The sequence below is a fragment of the Colias philodice genome, chromosome 26 (genome assembly GCF_061535455.1).
Source record: "Colias philodice isolate Cphi_HAF_F1 chromosome 26, ilColPhil1 Martin Lab GWU primary, whole genome shotgun sequence".
NCBI classification, from domain to species: Eukaryota; Metazoa; Arthropoda; class Insecta; order Lepidoptera; family Pieridae; genus Colias; species Colias philodice.
In genome coordinates, this window is record NC_143111.1 from 7,963,383 (window position 1) to 7,981,278 (window position 17,896).

Here is a 17,896-nt window from a genome sequence, read left to right on the forward strand (position 1 = left end):
GAAATTTTTGGTTTGGTTGGCCAGGGGCCACCCATATGAGTGGAATAAATTTGTTTTCTATGAAGTTTATTTGATTCAAAACTGCACGGAAATAGACGCCCGGCTTAAACACGACTCCGTCGCGTCAAACCGAGTCCTTTTGGGTTGGGAAAAGTAAATTCTCAGCATAATATAACAAAATGCTGTTCTCAGTTTACGCTCGTTATTTCATCAATATTCAATACTTATTTATACAGCTATACTTGCCCCGCAGATTTATTATTTATTATTTGTCTAAGCTCGCTTAGTAAGCTCGTAACTCAGCATGATTATAGTGATGATAGCACAGATGATAGTTACTGTGTACACAGTACAGAAATATATCGAGATTTTTTGGTTGTAGGACGACACCTCTCAGAGGGGCATTGGTGTAAGAGCGTATACGCACTATGCGGGTAGCCGCATTGCGGGTAGCCGTCCGGCTGACCGCAAGCACAATTATGTACGTAATATTCATTTCTATGCGTACTGCGATGCGGCTACCGCAGACCGCACAGTGCGCATAGAAATGAATATTATGTACATTATTGTGCTTGCGGTCAGCCGGACGGCTACCCGCAATGCGGCTACCCGCATAGTGCGTATACGCTCTTAGGCCGCGTTTCCATCTGCAAGAAAATTGCTAGGCGTCCATTAGAGGCGGATCGGGCCGGGCCGCATCGCAACGGGCCGTCTCTAATGGACGCGCTGTTTGCTCCTGCGTCCACCTGTACGGGGCGCGGCGGACCGCCTAGGCGGATTTTATCTAACAGACGCTCGCCGCTCACATCCGCCTGCCTGCGTCCACTAGACGGGTCGGGGCGGGCCGGGCCGCAGCGCACCGCCGGCAGAAATCCGCCTGCGAAGCGATATCCGCCAATGCGTTGCGGCCCGCCCCGGCCCGATCCGTCGCTAATGGACGATGTTTCAAAACATAGGCCGGCGTATTTTTGCGTTGCGATGCGGCCCGGCCCGATCCGCCTAGTGGACGCCAGCCATAATAAGTATTCTGTGCCGAAGGTTCCGGGTATATCCATTTAGTAAAATTTCCAAACGTAAAATGTCACGAAGCAAAACTTGTGAATGTGAATTGACATTTGACAGTTCGTAAACTTGTCAGTTGTTGACTCGTCAAGATAAACGAATAAAATAATTTGTAAATTATTTAAATACGAAAATGAACATTTGTTAGAGATACAAACATTGAATAAAAATGATAAATTGGGTGTAGTAATTTTCTAATACCTTTTTTATTGGCACATTTGTCTATGAATAAAAGTATAGATTGTTTTGTAAGGAGGCGTATTGATTGTACATCGATTGCAAATAATCAACAATGGATATCATCAAAACACCTAAGGTAAGTCTTATGTTATAAGTACTTAAATATTTATTAATTTAAGTTCGAAGTTTTACTCCATACACGTGGACACTTACGGGTGTATTAAGTGTCGTTCTCGGTTTGTTAATTTCCTGTATTTCGTATGCTTTTAAGCTATTGCATAGCTTCTATCGCGGGCCTTGAGCGCGGGGACCGAATCCAGAAATTCCGTAACGAAAAAACCTCACGCTCCCCACTCCGACGGGCGCGGAGGTGTGGCTTGAAGGCATAGAATGCAATAGCTTTACCGCAGCAGTCCCCAAGTGCCTCACGTATTTTTTTTTAATTATTATCAGCTGCCACATATTATCCATGTCCATATGACGAGCTTATTGTTATCTCTTATAATATTACTACAATTATAATACATTTTTGCACTTTTTCCATGTATGTCTAGTCATTAGTAATGTTTAAAGAATCGGTGTAATATAGAAAACAGCTGGATATAAATGAAAGCTCTATAAAAAACTAAATTCAATTCATATTGGGTATAAGAATTAGACTTTATTTTAATAAGCTAAAAGATTATTTTTCTATTGCTACATAAAGCTAAGGTATTCTTTTGTCTCAAGTAATTCTTAAAGCTTTTTACTACCTATATGAACTTGTTTATTAAATATTAAATAAAGAAATAGGCCATTTTCATGATCTGTTAATTAAGTCTCAGGTTGTTTTTAACAGTTTTTGACTTCTGTAACATGTCATTTTAATTGGCAGATAATAGATCTAGAGCCCACGACGGCCAGACATTCCTTTCTTTAATAAAGTTGAAAGTTTCTCTGTATATGTCTCCGATACAGATAAGAACGACTAGCGATTATCAAGTCTGGGCTGTGGTTACTTTGGCAGGAAACAGGTAGTAAGGGTGTATAAAATTGTACCTAACTTTCATTATAGTTTAAAAGCTTAATTTTATATATGTTACTTGGGGACCTATAAAAAGATGTTACCTTAAGAGCCAGACAGTTTTCATGGTTCTTACATCTAGCCGGACACAGTTAAAAAAATACTAACATATCATCAAATTCACATAACTACCTAAAAGCGTAACAAATATGAAATAACCCACTAAAGCATTAGTTAACTATAATTATTAAAAAAAATAAAAGTATAATATATAAGTAATAAAGTAATTACTTATCTTTTACGAGGACTAATGATGATGGAATTTCACGTATCCCGATGATTTTTTTATTGTGTCATCGAGATACGTGAAATTCCATCATAGTAAAAGTCCCCGTAAAAGATATACTTAACTTTATTACTTATATATTATAAATAGAAATAACATTAAAAAAAGAGCTGCGCTGCGCTTCGCCATATCTGCACCGGCCCTTAAAGTGTAGCAACAGAAATTTATCATCTTTAAAAATTTCAACTGCCTTACTATCACGGTTCATGAGATACAGCCTAGTGACAAACAGACAGACAGACAGTGATGTCTCATTTAGTTTATTTTAAATCTGCCCACACAAATTATTTCTGTTTAAAGGGTATGTATGTATTTAAAAAAAAATATAAGAATTATGAATATCGCAATAGAAATATTTGTAAAATGCAAATGTAAATAATTTTTATATACATAAATTTGTATTTTATATTTGGTTTTAAAATTGAAAATGAGCCTAGGAATATAGAAAAAGTAAGCTTCACAAAGCAGGTTTTGTTACTGTCTCATGAATGATTTTATTATTTTTCTAATAATTGAAATGTTCTGATTGATTATATTTAAACAGCATGAAATAATGCAATAAAGAAAATGATTTTTATATTATTTAAGTGATATAGTAAGTGAATCCATTATTAATATATTTTCCATAGGTACAGGCACTTTTAAGCACTTGGTAGAATAAATAGGTAATAAATATGTACATAATACATATTATAATTCATTACTTTCGATTATAAGGGCGTTTGTCCACTACAAGGAATTTTACGGTCCGGCATTCCGATTTTTTACGGTCCGGTATGGCACGCAATTAATCTAAATACTAGCTTGTGCACTATAGGTAATTTTACTGTCCGACATTTTACTTTTCCCTATTCCGGATGGTTTTTGTGTCTACGAATCGCTGTAGGTATAATTGTTTTCGAATGCCCACTTGCTTGGATTTTACTGTTTTTACTGCATATGCCAATTGAAAGCAAGCTCTTGTTTTACTTTCTTTTAGTTGGCAATGAGATTTGAGAAGTCGGTATTGTTATTTTATATACATTGACCAAGCATTGACCTATAATTATTATCTAAGTAAGTGTTGGTAAGTTAAAGTTCAAGTGGGAATAGCTTTAGCTCCTCGTCACCGATTAAAATAAATAAGTGAAACACGCATTTTAAATCTCTTACGGAACTTTACTTTTTATTATAACGAAATAATATAATATTTCACCTTCTATATTTTTTACTCGTTTCTTGTAAAATGCAAAAACAATCATTTATGATAGCATTATACCGCCAAACTTCCTTGAACAGTACCGCACTGATCCGAGTAAAGACGGACAGGTGCACAAGCAATTCATCGGTTTTTTCATGCCACACCGGACCGTAAAAAATCGGAATGCCGGACAGTAAAATTCCTTGTAGTGCACAAGCGCCCTAATACCTACTTGACTTAGATTTGTTGATAAACTCTGGGTTACATGTGTGTGCGACAAAAACACGACCATGCTTTTATTTTCATTCAATGAATTATTTTAACATGAGTTACAAAAATACACTGTCTCTTTTCTTCCGTACGAAAACGGAAAAGCTCGACCTACGCTCTGTCTTGATGCTTTCGCGCGCATGCTCGACAAATCTGACCCTTGACATTCGAAAGTAGATTTTATGGCCCGGAAATACGACATCTGGTTTCAAATTGCGAACGTTTGAAGGATGTAACTGGATAGCTGTAGTCTATTTTTCTTTCAGTCCCGTACCTATCGTCCCCGGTTGAGGGCAACGTTTTCGTAGCGCGGGAAATATCGCGCGCGATTGTTCTTTTTTAATCTGTGCGTAGACGAGGGAATTTTTTCGTTTATTTTTAAATTGCGATTTGAAGATTAGACACAATGTAATAGCAAAAGAAATATTTAATATTTTCATTGGTGTTTAAAATAATCTTTAAAAAAAACCGGCTAATATAAATAATAAAAAATGGCATTCAGCTCATTAACACCGATAAACATGCTAGGAGAGTTAGGCAGATTTGCGAATTGGTTGAAGGGAGATTGCGTTTCGTCGGAAGATTTTGGCGGACTTTCTGTTACGGAAAAGGTAAGTGCATAATTGCATCACCATGTAAACATTGATAAACTTTTTTTTACATAAAAACCACGGAAAAGTATGTTTGCATTTGTTATTTTCACACTATACATAACGCAAATGATTTATAAATATTATGCTAATCTAATAATTAAAATGCTTTACTTCAAGATACAGACGTATCTAAATGTTTTATACAAATTAAATATTTATATTTCTTATATTCTTCCATTCCACAGATTACTAAAATGTAGGTAATTTGTGTAAGCAATTATAGGAATATAGATATATACTAGATTTCCGCCCGCGGCCGCGGCTTCGTTCGCGTTTTCAAAGGAAAACCCGGGATAAAACCTATCTTATGTGTTAATCCAACTTACCCTCTATATGTGTGCTAAATTTCATTGTAATCGGATCAGTAGAATTTGCGTGAAAGAGTAACAAACACACACACATCCTCACAAACTTTCGCATTTATAATATTAGTAGGAATTAGTAGGATTTTACACTGAAACACAACCACAAATCTTTAGCTTTGTTTCTTATATTATACGAAAAAGAGATACTTACAGCTACAAAAAAAAAAAAAAAACATGAAAACAAAGGCGATGTTTTCACAAAGGGACGGGAAATTACATTTCGCCGTTTTCTACCGTTCGTCTACGTGAAGTGCATTCTTAGATTTTTGTTAGTTGCTATGTTCATTTATTTTCAACTTTTAAAAGTATTATAGGTATATGTAACAATTTATCATGACGTGACTGCTGTCTGCACAAAGCTTTATTAGGACTTTACCGATAACGTGGCTATTTGTCGGTAAAATAAATTAAAAAATCGGTTCAGTAGATCCGGAGATTACCATTACGACGTAACGTGACAAATTCACAAAATTTACCATTCTATAATATGTATTTGTATGGAACTTCGGTATATACAGAGTAAAAATAAATTCGAATGATATTAAAGATAATGTACTAAAATGTTTCTCACCTTGAAATCCATCTTTCACAGAAATTGATGTATCAGAACTTGATAAAGTAGAAAGTGTAAAAGTTTGCAAAGAAAACAGAAACTTGGTAAATTATCTGGCATCTGAAGGTAGAAATTTCGCGAAGGGAAAAGTTGGAATATTATGTTGCTTAAGCTTAGGAAGTTTTCGGTTTCATTACCCCATTAATCTCGTATTTGGAGCGTTATATACGATCCTAGAAGGTTACCATGATGACTAAAAGCAGTATTAAATCCAGTTTGGAAAAATGACAGTTATATAAGTCGTATATCGCCATCTTTTCCCCACAATGGATATAATACTACTTTAAGGCATCATGGTTAACACCCTGGGATGAATTCTCGTTAAAAATTGAAGATTATTAGTAGGAGAATGAGAACCGTATACGACATTTTTTATTTTTGGCATGTCTATTGTATAGTTATTGTCTCCGGGGATAGATTTCGGACTTTTTACTGAAGAACTATTTCACAATAAAAGCTTATTGACAAAACAATTAGAGTTGGGTCTAGAGCTATGTCAATTGATATAAATCTGTATTACTTATAATACGATGGAAATCAAACATTCGATCCAAAGTAGGTTTAATTTATACAAATATGATTTTTGATGCGATAGAGAGAGATGGATTAAGAAAATTACTAAATTATACCTAAAATAATAAATCTATACTATTATTTTTTAATATTATAAAGCTGAACAGTTTGTTTGAACGCGCTAATCTCAGGAACAACTGGCCCGATTTGTAAAATTATTTCGGTGTTAGATAGCCCATTTATCGAGGAAGGCTATATGCTATATATCATTTCGCTAAGATCAACAGAAGCGGAGCCACACGGGTGAAACCGCGAGGCGCAGCTAGTTGGTAGTCAGCGGTTGTATTCCGATGGAATCCCGCATTGCGCTTGCGGTCACCATGATTATATAATATCGTCTAGCTTGCATATAATTAATGAGGTTAATTATTTGTTGTTGTTGTTTTGATTGCAGTTTATTTAGAATTCGTTTTTTGGATAATACATATAAAAATATATATATATATATATATATATGTATATACATGTAGGTATCGTGTTAGGTAAAAATCGATGATAACCTGAAATTGTATTTAAAAGAAACTCTTTGAAATGAATGCTAGCTATTGTTGTCTTGCTTTTTGATTTCAAAATAAAATGATCAACCATTAAACGAAAGCTAAGGCGAAAGCATGTAATAAACAAAAATATGTAAGTACTAAAATTTATTCCGATATAAAAAAAAGTATTACGATTTGTGCATTCAACGCTTTTTATTGTTCACTTAATATAGATAATTGATGCGATTTGATAGCTCAGTGATAATGCGGCGTATAACGCGGCGTAGAACAAATACAAGTAATCACGATAAATGTGGGCTATTCAACATGAATGAGCATTTCATTGTAGTTTTATTTTAAAGCTTACAATAAAAGAGAATAGGAAATGAAATCCAATATAAATTGTCACGAAAATTGTACAATATTATGTTATGGCTCGCGGACGGAGTCTTCAATGTAGATTAGAATGGAAATTTCTGATGTAAAATGAAATCTTGGTTTTCTACAACTCTATTGTATCTAATTTTGACGTGATATCAACAACTGATTCCGATATAGATTTTATCGATTTTCTTGGAATGACGCGATAAGGGTGAGTTTCCACCAGAGACGTGTTTGTAAAGAACCAATATCGCATCGCTTCAAAGGCTAAATGAAGCGCTCACTGGTGGAAAAGCATCCTTAACGATATTACGAAGAAAGACATTATGCGACATAGAAATGCTTAAAAAGTTCTTGATTGAGTGATGTGGGTCTGATGGCTTCATTTCCTTTACCGGTGTAGAATAAACTTCACTTCCTTTATGACTGCGTAATTCCGAATACCTAGGTACGACAGATGCGAAATGTAATAAAGTACGTAAATCGCACGGGTACATTCAACTTTGTTAATAATCTATATGTAGGTACAAAGTAAACATATTATTATCTTAAATAAAAATTTTAAGAACAATTTAATTTGCTGTTCAAATAGAAATCCACCAAATAACCAATGTCGTGTCAACAAAAACAAATACAAAAAAGAAAACAAAAGCGTAACAACAACGATTCATTTCTTTTTATGTTTGCAAGAAATCCCAATCTTTTTATCTTATGAAACGTTAATAAAATGAAAGATCGACATTATTGCCGATTTACGTCACATTTGCGATTCGTTTTTCTTCCCTTTGAATGAGCAGCTGAAGGGCATTATAATTTCTCCTTTGATGTAAATTCCGTATTCAAAGTCGATACATTGAGATAAAAAGGTTTAAATATAGACTAACCTTCTTGAAAAGTGTCCACGTGTCTGTTTTGCTCGTGGATACAAATAAAATCGATATGGGTACATAAAGTTAACCAATATTTTCCTATTGTTATTATTAGCAAGCCTTTTTATTAGCAGAATTTTGCAATATAAACAATGCCAGGGGATAAGGTTTATTTAGGATGGATTTATGTTCTAGAGAACGATACTTAGGGTAAAATACATGCCCTCAAAAATCAAGATCAAGTTTGTAGCAATGTAAATAATTTAATACTTAACATTGAGATATACATATATGGAGACGACACCGCCTACATCACTTATGTTCCGCTCAACATACGCCACATGACGTATGTTGAGCGGTTTTTTTTAATGGTTTTAAAGTGAAACGCATCAAATATGCCTTCGTGTGTGTTACGATATTGCACAAATAATACAAATAATACGGAAATGTGCAAAGGAATAACTTTCATCGGTAAGAACCTAACTAGATAATAATTTTTAAAACTTAGTTAGAGCAAAAAAATGGCGCACAGATTTTGTTCGTGGTGTCTCCTCCATACGTATAGTAATATTATCTCAATGATACTTAACATCTTTTTAAACAATTTTCGTCAATTTAATAAATTAATAATGGCAGATAGTTTCAGCAGCCCCGCAGATTAGTGAATACTACGCAGTACTCTATAATCCGAAAAATTATAAATTATAGTTATAATCTGTCTGACACTGCCTTGCAAAACGTTTGTCGGGATACCGCGGGAATCTATCGGAATATCAATGTAATTGCATTATTGAGCTCTGCACAAGCAAAACTTCCAGAAATTTCCAGAAGCAACCTACGTATAATATACGTATTGTAAATATGTGAACGATTTTTAATCAACCAGGCAGCTCGCTGATCGATTCGATAGTTATTTGATTTAATCGCTTTATCCGGCCCACTGAGTGCTCAGCCACGCATTCTCAACCTGACTTGGACGTTAATAAATTCATTTACCCGTATTTCACACTGATTATGTTATAGGTTATCAGAATGAAATCGTGGGGAACAAATTATATATCTAACCCCAAATTCAGGCCCAGATGGATGCCAAATTGAGTGGATTATAGACGATATAGGTAACATAATTGGATAATATAGTATATACCCCCTGTAATCTCGTTAATATCTTGATAGAATTTTTATGTTAATGAAACGTTCTTTTTACATTTCAAAAGGACGCACCTTTTACTGTATTTTCGCTTGAGTGGAAATTACGAAACGATCCCTTGTTTATCTTGAGTACCTTGAATTGTATTTTTAATCATTGCTGATTTAAATACCTTTGTGCCTTCCATTTCAAGAGTTTTTAAATGAAATAAAAATATTTTTTTTTCACTTGGAGTAATATCGAAATAAGTCTTAATGAGAAGAGTTCAAAAATACTTATACATAGATTTTCTATTATGTATTCAGTACAATACTTATTTCTGATATCTTACAATATATTGAGCCTGTGAATTCGTATTCCTCCTTCGTAGAAGTGACATGAAAATTTATTGGATATTGCACAGAAGCCCTTGGTTTTCGATTGCTGAGAGTCACGTGCAATGTTCGACTTCAAGATATTTTTATTAATATAAATCGCGTATGTGATCCTCGGAGAGATAGGCTTCTTATAAATTTAACTGACATTTCTGTCGATTGAAATAGAAATTACTAAAACTAAGGGCCTGTAAGAATAGTTACTATGTATTGAAATTGTAAAACAAGATTCATTCATTTAAAAAAAAATGAAGCTTTTATTATAATAATGTAGTAAGGGCCGATTTTTCAATGCCCAGATAAACAGCTAGATAGACTTTATTCTTCAGTTAACAAAATATTCAATTTTTCAACAGACGAATAGGACGTATCTATCGAATAACTACGTTATTTGATGAATAAATCTATTTGCCGCTCCAACGGCCAGATAGCGCGCTATTCGACGGTTAGGCGTTTGAGTTGACAACTGATGCGTCTAATTTGGGATATTTTCGTATGTCATAACATAGAGCGTAGAATTATTAACAATTAAACCTCTTTCTATATAATTATTATCAATTAAAATCATATTGAAATTGATGTTTTCGATAGTACTGATGACCATGCCATTGAAAATTTGCCGAACGCTGCCTTTAAGTATGTCGTTTCCATCGTAAAATATATAAATTGAAACACAAATTTAACCAAACTCTTTACTCGAATCAAAACAACAATCAACAATCATAGAAGACAAGAGCAATACAAGACGTGAGTCATAATGACGGTTGTTGACAAATTGCAAGAGTTGACTCTATCCCGCTCTAACCTGACTAATTTAATATGTTTGTTTCGCCACTCCGAGAGCAGAGCTGCCAATATGGAAATATTTGGTCAGATAGTTCCCAGCAAGCACATAAATTGTATATTAACCAAAAATATATACAGAATTATGACTTGAAGTTATATTAATTATTTAAATCGTCACTATCCAAATATAAGTACTTTATAAAGGCATTTGCTTCATCAAATAATGCTAACTGTTATATTATGGTTACCAAAAAATTGTTACAATGTCAAAAATCTTAAATAAACGTAGGATAATTCTAAATTACAGCTTCTAAAACAGCTTTCAAACTTATAGTAATACTATTATCTTATATTGGTAATTTTAATAACGTTACGCTCTAAATATGCATAAATAAATTATTTTATAGTGCCTTTAAACGTATGTTGGTTTTTTAAAGAATAAAAGCTTTATAATAGTCCATTATTGTGTTAATTTAATACTAATCCTATATTAACATTGAATTTATAACAATTATTGCTTTTGCTCCGTTTTCTTTCAAATCTATTCATCTCTACAGTATATAGCTATATATTGATCGAAATAAAAGTATTGTTAGAACTATGAGTAATAATAACATCGTAATTTGAATTTGGTTAATGGATAAAAAGGCTTTCAATAAAACTACAAAACAGGCGGATTCAAATGAAACTTAAAAAGGAGTATACTGATTTTATTAATAATTGTAGTAAACAAAAAAAGATTCTTCATCGGCATCTTCATATTATGTTGGGAAACGCTTTACTTTGCAGGGCATGTTGGTTCTGAAAAGAACAAGCAAGTTTGTTTTTTAAATGGCTTAATTAAAAATCTTGGCTTATTTATTTTATACCAAGTACCTAACTAATTACGGTTCCCTGATAAGCTCGATAAAAATCAGTCACTAATACGTATAATGAGTTTAAGCATCATAACATATTTCCGAAGTGCTGTTATATGGCTGAACATAATAAGTGTCTTGTATTACACTATATACGAGCTCTAATTTTTGTGACAAACCATATTAAAATTAACAGCACTATTATGCTATCGTGAAATGCCTAAAGCTTTAATTTCATTTGTCGCCATTTGCTTTCCTTTTCCTATCTTACAAAAATAATACAAGTTACTAAGATCTGACTAGAAAGGGAATGAAATCATTTGTATTTTGTACCAATATCTTTATAAGGTACTTTAATTGTTAAAACTATTACTATAATCTAAATTTTGTGATATTTGTTAAAAATAGGTTATGTTTTATAAAAAAAAAATATACTAATAAAGTATATTAGCGAGGGCGCGTGTATTCTATCTCAATAACATGTATATTTCACCCGACAAACTGATGCGCGCAGCTAATTTCACTCAAAACATTCAGAAATACAGGCGGTACTTACCCATCATTCAATATTAATTTTCACATTTAAATATTTCAAGTCCACATAAGGTTGCACGATCAAAAACAGATCAATATATTTTTAAAATCAATAAGATTTTCTTTTTTACAAAGGAATTACAACAGTTAGCATTGTTATGAAATTTTAATAACAGATTGTAATTTTAAAAGCTATATATTAACTGTAATGAAGTCGCAAAAAATGTCATTTGTTTATTCATGTGCTCATAACTGACTTAATTAATGATTTAATACGATAATTATAATGCTATTAAATTGCCTTTATATAGCTCAACGCTGTCTAAAGGGGGGGCCCAAATTTTACTTATAAGAGTCGTATAAAAGAAATACAGCCGATATACGATTTGGTTATAATGCTTTGTACATGAACTCGTGCTATCATAAGTTTGTTATAATGGTGTTTTGTGCTTGCTGGGTTGTTCATCAAATAAATCACGATTGAAAAATAGGCGAGCCGTTATGAGTTAGATAAATAATTGAATAAATCTATTCGAGGGGTAGATATTAGACTGTTTATCTCGGGATTGAAAAATCGGCCCTTAATTGAATAAAATGTGTTGTTACTTTTGGTAAAATGTTTTAACTGTTTAAATTTGACCGATTTTATATCATTTGATTAGACACAGTTCACTATCTATTGAAAAATACAAAGTTATTAATATTTTAGAAGGCAGATTAACTAGTAATTTCCTTTTATTGGGCACAGAATTCCTCAAGTTTAAAAAAATGTATGGTATTCCTACCGGAGATTCCGGCAGATAGAGAAGTAGGGAAATTCTTTGCATTCTTTGCTGACGGTACTTTATGCAGATTTTATGTACATTTGACCCGCTTCACTCCATCACCGGGTAAATAAATAATGGGACTACATTAATCATTGTTAAATCTGAACAGAAAGCTTCAAAAGACGTTAATATTAAAGGTTTATTAAGTTGTCGATAAAAGAAGCTATTAAGATTTAAGCAAAGAAGGGTAAAAGAGGAACACGTTTCTATATGCATTGTTGCAATGCATATTTAATTTTCTATTGATTACTCGATTGTATTAACACGCTTTGGCTAGATTTTGACCCACTTTAAACGGACAGATATAATTCAAACTTTGAACTCATATCAAAGTTCGGTGACAATACAATAATTTCACGAGGTTAGGCGTGTTTTTTTTAACTGTTTTGATTATTATTGAGATAATGCTTGAAAATATGGCGCAAAAGAACTGAAGACTCCTATAAACCATTGAATGTCAATCAAAATAGAAACAAAAGCGTCTCCTAAATATTAAAAAGATATTAAATATCATATTCATAATGTGACACACGAGTGCCGGCGAATTTTGAAGGCTCCATTGTTTGTTTCATCCAAGCCGTGTTGTCTTCGCTAAATGGACGTTATTGTGTTTACACGAAAAATATTTACAGTGCCATGAAAATATTATTATATCAGAATTTTTTTGATACTCTGCTGTTATTTTTAATGTTTATCGTAGGTTAGAAGTTCGATCAAGCCATTAAATTGGCCTGGTTCTAGTATAAAGATTTTTTGACGTAAAAAGATCGAGTAGTTTATAAATAATTGGGCTGAAACTCAAACTCGAACACTTATTTATTCAATTAGACTTCTTCTAGAAGCATGTTTGAATCATCGTAACTGTTTTAATATTTACCACCGATTCGGAAAGCAGTATCTATGGAGAAGAATCGGCAAGAAACTCCATAGTTGCTCTTTTAAAACGGTTTATAATGTGTTAAAATACGACAGGTTATTAAAATCACTGCAGTCAAAATTGAATTATAGACTTGTTTTAAAAGTATTTATATAGAGGTTTTAAATCACTTCTATCTTTTACTTCTTCTTTTACCTTATCTTAAAAAGAAGACGCAATAATCTTATCAATGTTCAAGTGTGCCGAGGGAGTTAACTTTGAACTTCAAGATTATTCGAGCTTTTTATTTAATTACTGCCTTATTTAATTATCTGAGATTAATTATTGTTCATTTGGAAATTTCTGAACGTAATGCTTTTTTGCCATTTGGAAGTCTTGTATCGTCATCATTTCTAAACATTAATTTTAACTTATCCGTTTTGTTATTTGTTGAAAAGCGAACAAAAAATCTATTCTATAAAATAGGTCACCGATATTCCTGGATCCTCCCCGGTTCCAAATTTAGCAAGCAAAGCAAATTGCAACAATATCCTATCAAACACAAAAATAATCACGTCAATTTGATGAAAACCCGCAGAGTTATCGAGTAACAAAATAAAAAAACGGCCGAATTGAAAACCTTCGTTGAAACATCAATTGAAAACAGAAATAGCTCATGTTATGTTTACTGATGTGAAACTGTGTAAGCAGGTATATCAATTACTTGTTATTCAAAGCTATTATCACCGCACCTAGGTATTTTCAATTAAGTGTAATTTTAGCTCGTACTAGTAACGGTAATCGTGGAGCTATTGAAAATTAATTAGTTATCGATTAGTTCTCATCACGGTAAAGATAGCACAGCTGTGAAGCAAATTGATCAAATATTTAATGATCAGAGGTGGAATTTGTTAATAGGTCGATAATTTAATTTGATTAACGTACAAATTTGGATCTAGAAGATTTCATTAACTTTCTAGCTTCGTTCCTAATTAAAGCTTTTTCAATTTCCAAAAAATTGTATATAGAATAAAGCAACAACTAAATTAACCTTTCTCAAATGTAGTCACATAACATAAAATTAACAATGATCTACGTCATTGTGTACTAGAACTGAATAAAAGGCAATACGAAGCACAGAGCATACTATATTCACTGAAATTACTTCACTCGCCAGAATTCAATTTATTTTACTCAAGTCTAATCCATGAATGGATCCTTGCGGTCGATCACGATAGCACTGATAAATCTACCCTCATTGTTTTCTGGCTGAAAAAGTACCCACATTAGCATGACGTAATTTTCTTGGCTTGGGCAAGATAGGATAAAATGTTACCTTCATTTAATGAAATAACGTGGAATATGTTTGGGCTGTTGGACTATTTCTTGTCGATATGTGTTGTTTTATTAAGTGACTTTAGTATTTGGTGATTTTGATAATTTATTTATGTGAGGTGAGAGGGTGAGAAACTATTCGTCGGCCGTAACAAAAATTTAAATATTTTTAATATCATAAGATAGCAAGCATTCGGATTACCATTATTATTCCCACTTATGCGAGAGTAATAAAACGTTCGCACTTTAAAATTGTACTTGGCACTTAATGCAGTGTGCTTTTACGAGAAAGCGTTCATTAAAAATTGCTAGAGACGGAGGGTAGTTGTGCCTCGACTGATGCTTTTAAACGGTCGTAATTTTATATGACTATAGCTAATTAATGGAGAAGTGCTTAGAGCTATTACGCACTGTCTGACTTACTATAGTTACTATAGTTACTATAGTTTAAATAGGGGCTTGCGCACTGAGTCGTCAGTCGTCCCGGCGACTCGGCGACTCGCCGCGTTGTGGCGACGCACAGGCGACTGGCGGTCGCCGGCGACCAATAGAAGCACGGCTTCAAATGGGAGCGTTCACACTGCAAGCAACTGTCGTAGCGACTCTTGTAGGGAGCGGAGTCTGCACGAATGTACTTATAATACTGTCGCTCGGCTTGGTTTCCTGCCCCTAGTTTCTCTGTTTTGGTCGCCGAGAGACTGAGTCGCCGGCGACTGGTCGACAGTGCGTAATAGCTCTAAAAGCACGGCTTCAAATGGGAGCGTTCACACTGCAAGCAACTGTCGTAGCGACTCTTGTATGACCGGATTCTGCACGAATGTACTTATAATACTGTCGCTCGGCTTGGTTTCCTGCCCCTAGTTTCTCTGTTTTGGTCGCCGAGAGACTGAGTCGCCGGCGACTGGTCGACAGTGCGTAATAGCTCTTAAACTTAAATCAATAGTGTCCACCATGCGAAAGCTTCGTCAATTGACAAATGCTTTCATCTTGCGTAAAAACAATCAAAATTGCGTCCAATTTATAACAAGCTATTCTCTATACAAATTCGATTCAAAAATATTAATCCCGTATCAGTTCTTAGTAACGTTTACTTTGAACGGCTTACCTATCAATGCGGTAAATAATCCAATGTCGTTTCAAGGAACGGCAAGCCTACGCATTCTCGGGTTTAAAGGAAATTTCATCCAATGAGAGATTTTCTACACTTGCATAAAGGGGTTCCACATTCTACATAATACAGGGTTACCAACTGTCGAGTTTCCTGTCGATTTGTCTCGGGAGAAGCAATATTCCGTTAAGTTGAAAATGAAGAAGGTAGTTAGAAGTTGGGTACGTTTTTATAAGCACTTGTAAAAGTTTCTGAAACAGTTTTGAATTTTATAAACTTAAGTTTTTATGCACTAAGTACTGTTTATAGAAAATATAGGTAATTTGTAACGCTAACATCACAATAATTTGTCCTGGGTAAATATTTAGTTACGAAAGTCTAGGTGGAATATAATAACATTGCTTAAATGTTATAACTTCACAAAATTACGGTAAAACGAACAAACAAAACCTATTTGTATCTTTCAAGCTACAGCCTTGATCCTAGATTATTTTCTTTAGGACAGTCTTCACAACATTTTCAATTTACGAAGTGCATTCGGATTTAATTTTATTTCTGCTACTGTAATTTCATCTAAAGGTCGTGTATTTGCTCGCATCGTATTTGGGATAAAACATGATATACTCGTTATATTAAAGCCAGTGGGTTTCTTTGTTATATTGAATACTGCATATTCGAATACAGCATAATATTTTAGATTTATTCCAATACAGTTATCGTCTTGATACGACTGGTCAGGCTATTTCCAGTAGATTAGAATGAAGACTACAAAGAGGAAACTATCCACTACATCCGCTAACGTTTTTTGAACACGAAAGGCTTCTTGAATTCACAATTTACCCCGTACAACGCCTTTACACGTTTTAATTAAATAGCATTGTTTAAAGATCATTGACTTTAATATTTGAGTACCTCTTTGTTATAATGTCTTCAGTAACCGCAGATCTGTATTACTTACGAGCTTTTGATTAATAGCCTAATCCGTATTTGTGGTTCGTCTCTAGAGTACTACTGTATGTATATTGGGTAAGTATGATATCGATTATAGCTAGTATTTGTGAATGATTGATGCAGTGCACAACCTTGTGGCTTGAAGGATTTTCCACTTTGTTAGCATGTTCATTCATTTATTCAAATATGTTATGTGCCAATTTCTTTAACTTTACTTTATTGTTGGCACCGCAGCAGGAATTATAATTTTATTCTTTGTGCCAGTTAAATGCGTAAATTTTAGGATTTTACGGCTAACAGGAGTAAATATCTGGAAATCTTCTCGATACAGCAACGGAAATGTTATGTAATCCTACTCCTACTAGTAATATTAAAAATACGAAAGATTGTGGGGATGTGTATGTGTGTGTTTGTTACAATCCTATCTTAGTAATAATATAAATGCGAAAGTATTTGTTACTCTTTCACGCAAATACTACTGAACCGATTACACTGAAATTAAGCACACATATAGAGGGTAATTTGGATTAACACATAGGATAGGTTTTATCCCGGAAATCCCACGGCAACGGGAACTATGCGGGTTTTTCTTTGAAAATGCGGGCGAAGCCGCGGACGGAAAGCTAGTACATACACACATACACATCCCCACAATCTTTCGCATTTTTTATATTCTAATACATAACTGTATACACTCTTAGTCAAATCTGAACTGAAATAGGTCACAGCAATAATGTAACAAGTTTGTAGGATTCCGCTTCAAGTCATATCCGTTGGGACCAATTACATAACAGATGTATGGATTTTTGCGTTTTATAACTTGGCAGAATCTCAGGTTTTATGACTTGAAGAAATAAGTAATGAGCTGAATTCGACCTCTCGACAGTTTGATGTACCTTTCTTATTTGCAAGTCAGAGTTAATAATACGAAAGTAAACCTTTTCTTCAGTTTTGTTTACGTATATTTTTCGACCTTTTTTTGATGTTAGGGATTAAATTAAACATACTATGTAAAATACGACTTTCTCACAAAATATTATAATTTATATCAAACTACAAATTATTTAGTAATTCGCTATGAATAAACATATGTTACATATCGTCACAGCATATCGTAGATACTTAGCATGTAGATTGAAATTAA

The 17,896-nt window shown here is 33.6% G+C and overlaps 1 protein-coding gene across 1 annotated transcript in view; it reads left to right on the forward strand.

The window, feature by feature from the left end:
- The first annotated feature begins 1,110 nt into the window (after nt 1-1,110).
- The window catches only part of Mtmr6 (Myotubularin related protein 6), a 50,420-nt gene continuing 33,634 nt past the window's right edge, over nt 1,111-17,896 (forward strand). Inside the window, exon 1 of the mRNA XM_089711615.1 lies at nt 1,111-1,378. Within this exon, the coding sequence (XP_089567741.1) occupies nt 1,355-1,378 (24 nt within the window). The 5' untranslated portion in view covers nt 1,111-1,354. The remainder of the gene's footprint in view (nt 1,379-17,896) is intronic.